This window comes from Camelus ferus, chromosome 21, assembly GCF_009834535.1.
Source record: "Camelus ferus isolate YT-003-E chromosome 21, BCGSAC_Cfer_1.0, whole genome shotgun sequence".
NCBI lineage: Eukaryota > Metazoa > Chordata > Mammalia > Artiodactyla > Camelidae > Camelus > Camelus ferus.
The window spans coordinates 23,117,356-23,120,877 of record NC_045716.1 but is presented as its reverse complement, the minus strand read 5'-3'; the positions used below and the strand labels follow the sequence as shown (position 1 = coordinate 23,120,877).

General features: G+C 59.3%; 1 protein-coding gene across 4 annotated transcripts; it reads right to left on the bottom strand.

Annotated features, from left to right (window-relative positions):
* Positions 1–334: 334 nt before the first annotated feature.
* S100A3 (S100 calcium binding protein A3) lies at positions 335–3,121 on the bottom strand. Of its 4 annotated transcripts, none has more exons than XM_006177176.3 (3): positions 2,983–3,121; positions 1,329–1,474; positions 335–861 (listed from the first exon to the last, which is right to left on the bottom strand). In XM_006177176.3, exons 2-3 carry the CDS (start codon positions 1,467–1,469, stop codon positions 697–699), a joined length of 306 nt encoding a protein of 101 aa, XP_006177238.1. In that variant the 5' UTR covers positions 1,470–1,474; positions 2,983–3,121; the 3' UTR covers positions 335–696. The 4 variants fall into 4 exon arrangements, with proteins under 4 accessions (XP_006177238.1, XP_014408319.1, XP_032320117.1 ...); XM_014552833.2 differs by lacking the exon at positions 2,983–3,121 and adding an exon at positions 2,944–2,963; XM_032464226.1 differs by lacking the exon at positions 2,983–3,121 and adding an exon at positions 2,285–2,351.
* Between the last annotated feature and the right edge of the window lie 401 nt (positions 3,122–3,522).

The following is a 3,522-nucleotide window of genomic DNA, read 5'->3' as shown; positions in this document are numbered from 1 at the left end:
CCCTATAGCTCCACCCTCCTCCCAGAACATCCTGTCAGGTGGACAGCCCAAGGGAGCTGCTTCTTCAAAGACCCACGAGAGAGAGAGAGAGAGAGAGAGAGAGAGAGAGAGAGAGAGAGAGAGAGAGAGAGAGGTCCCCCAGCCACCAGCCTCCCACAGACAAGGTCCCTGTGTTGATCCCAGCCCCTCCTGCTGGATATTGAAAACATTTCATTTCCGCAGGGCCAGAAACTGCCCTCAGCCTCCCATCCTCCAGTGGCCAAGAGAGGAGCGAAGCCTCGGCAGGACTCTGACCTGACCCCAGCTATCCTCTCAGAAGAACCAAACAAAGCCAAGTGATGCCAGTTCTTTATTAGGAGAGAAACAGGACCTTTCTCGCCATGGTCTCATTCCTGCACATACACTGTGGGCCTGGACAGTCTCAAAGCAGATCCCCGCCTCCAGCCAACATGGGCCACAGTGAGGAGGCAGCGGCTGGCTGCTCTACTGGTCACTCACTGAGATCCTTGGGGAGGTCCCCTCATGCCTCCTGGACTCGCAGATAAATGGGTTCACAGATCAGGGGCAAACCTGGGAGATTCTGGATGGAGGGGACACGAGGAGGGAAGGGGAGCTGACAGACCCAGGACAGCTCAGGGCAGAGATGGAGCAGGTCCTAAGCAGACCCAGATCCCTGCCCCAGGGCAGCCCTGCCCATTACTGAGAGCAGGGGGCTTCTGGGGGGCAGTTCTTGAAGTATTCGTGGCAGTAGATGCAGAGGCAGGCAAGCTTGTTCATGTACTCCGCGAAGTCCACCTGCTGATCTTTGTTGGTGTCCAGGACACTCATCAATTTATTGTAGTCACACTCCCGAAGGCCCGTCTGTGCAGGGCAGGGTTGAGGAGGGATGGGGAGGCAGGTTGAGGAGGACAGAACAGTCTCGTACACACATTCAGCTTCCCTTCCACCATCCTGGGTGGTCCCGCTCAATCCACACCCCTTCTATTCTGGTAACTCACCTGTGTCCGTCCCCCTCCCAAGTCCTCCTTCTCAGGCCATTTACTGAGCACCTGCTCTGTGCTACTGAGTGCCTACTGTGTGTCAGGCATTCTTCCCAGTGCTGTCGCTAGGTCCTCCGAACAGCCCTGCCAGGCCACCCGTGTGATGATTGTCCTCCCATTTCACAGGTGGGGAAATTGAGATTCCTGCTGTGTTAACCCGCTTCCTAGCACCCCCTCCCCACAATCCGGCCTCCACCCCCTGGCTGTCTGATTCTCAACTCATCTCCAGGTCTCTCTTTGCAGAGTCTTAGCAGTGCTTCCCGTGGGATGGTCACCCCAGGAGCTCACCGGGGTCCAGGTGGGCAGCTCCGTCTGTACCAGCTCCTTGAGCTCCGCCTGGCAGAGTGTATAATTGTCCCCGAAGCGCTCAGCATGTCTCTGGAAGCTGGATATAATTGTAGCCAACGCCTGCTCCAGAGGACTGGTCATCCTCACTGTCACAGAACAGGGGTACGACTCAGGGCAGAGGCCATGTCAGCCCCCTGCTCCTCCCTGCCTTCCGTGTGTCCCAGGGACTGTGCCCAGATCTGACTTAATCTCCTCCAGGCTTCCAGCCCCACAAACTCCCCCTCCTCTGAGTAGCCCTCCCTGACTACACTGGCCCCTCCTCATCTATTTCCCGACTGTCCCCTCCACACTTGTTCTTCCCCTGGACCGAGGACTTTTTTCTCCCCAACATCATTGCAAACCCCTCAGGGAGAGTGGCCCACCCCCTAGCTGGCACACCCCACCCAGGGGCTTCCTGAGGACTCCCTGATTCTCTCCACCTTTTCTCACCCCAACACCCAGCGAGGGCTCAGTCCCACTCTGCACCACCCCATCAGACACAGGCCCTGGCCCTAGAAGCCTCCTCCCCTTCCGACCCCAGAGTTCCTTCTCTAGGAACCTGTACTAGGAGACCCTGGCCCCATGTACCCCGTCCTCGGTCCCTTGGCAAGGCTGGGCATTCTCAGGGAGGGTCAGATCTCAGAAGAACCCCCACCACCTCACCAACACAGGTATGCACCTACCAATGTGTGATCTGCCCCACCTGAGGCCATCCCCCTGACCCCAGGGGTCTTGAGACAGAAGGCTCTGCAGAAGGGTACCCTGCTCTGTTAAAGGGGAAATCCTTCCTGGAATGGCCCACCCCCGCCATTCCACTGGCCCCACCCACCACCCTTCAGGGAGTTGCCTCCAGCCTGGGGAAACCATAAGGCAGCCAGGAAGGCATGTGTTGTTTCCATGTGAGCCCTATGACTCACGCCTGGTTCCCCCAGGGGACAGGAGTCCTGCAACACGAGGCAGCCTGGGCCAGGGCTCTCTCCCTGATGTTTCCCCCTCTGCTGGGCCCTGTGGAGCAAATGGCCAGCCTGGTTGTGGCTGGCGGGGGGGGGGGGGGGGGGGGCGGACAGAGGTGCAGGGCTGGGGGAGTGGGAGGGGCCCTGCCCTGCCTGAGGTCTAACTGTCTGTGACAGCTCAGGATTGGGGCAGGGGGCAGGAAGGGTCGCGATGTCAGGGAACAGGGAACTGCAGAGGTGCCTGGCCGCCCTTCCCAGCTCCTGCCAGCCTGCCTGGCGCCACTGCTGTTGCTCTTTCAGAGGCTCCGTGCCTGGCGACCGGAAGGAGTCCTCTCCTCCGCACGGCCCTAGCCCGTCTCAACCTGCTGACAGGAATGAAGGAGGCGGTGGGGGCAGGGAGGGTGATAGCAGCACCTTTAGCTTTTAGCTCATTGCCCGCGCCGCTCGGCCAGACCTCAGCTCTGCACACCCCCAAACCCAAGCTCCCCAACAACTCCTCGCTGTAAGAGGACACCCCTGAATCCACCATATCTGATTCCCTTCGCCTCGTCAATCCCTGCTGTGGTCATCCCTCTGCCCCCTAGGCCAGACCCTGGGCCAGGAGCCGGACCACGGCCACTCACCACCCAGCCCAGGGCAGGACCCAGGCAGCCGGCACTCACCCCCGGTGCTGGTGTTTCAGCTCTAAGAGCCCAGCCACAAGGCATCCCTATTTGTAGCTTTCCAAGGAGAGAAAGGAGCAATTATGGGGGTCCAAGTAGGTCAAGCTGAGGGTGTCCCCAGGGGTTCCCCTGCTTCCTTCCTTGGCAACCCCTATTACAGGCCCCACCCACCCACCTAGCCATGCACACATCAAAGGCCCACTCTGGGCTGCAGACACCACCACCTCTTCATTTTCCCTCTGCACAGCCTCCTGCCTGTCTCCTTCCAGTGAGCTTGGAAGAGACAAGTGATTCATCACAACCATCCTCTATCCCTTCACATTGAAGAGACACTCCAAAAGACAAAGTGGGGACACACTCTAGCCTCACCCCCAGAGAATCCCCGTGCCAGAGGGGGTCTTGGAGGGCATCTGGTTAAGCCCCCTTATTTACGATGACAACACTGAGGCCATGAGACCACCTCCCTGCCTGATCTCCAGACCGATGGTGCTTGGCCGCTTTGGGCTGAGAACTGCTTCCTTCCCTGGGCAGATCGCCCGA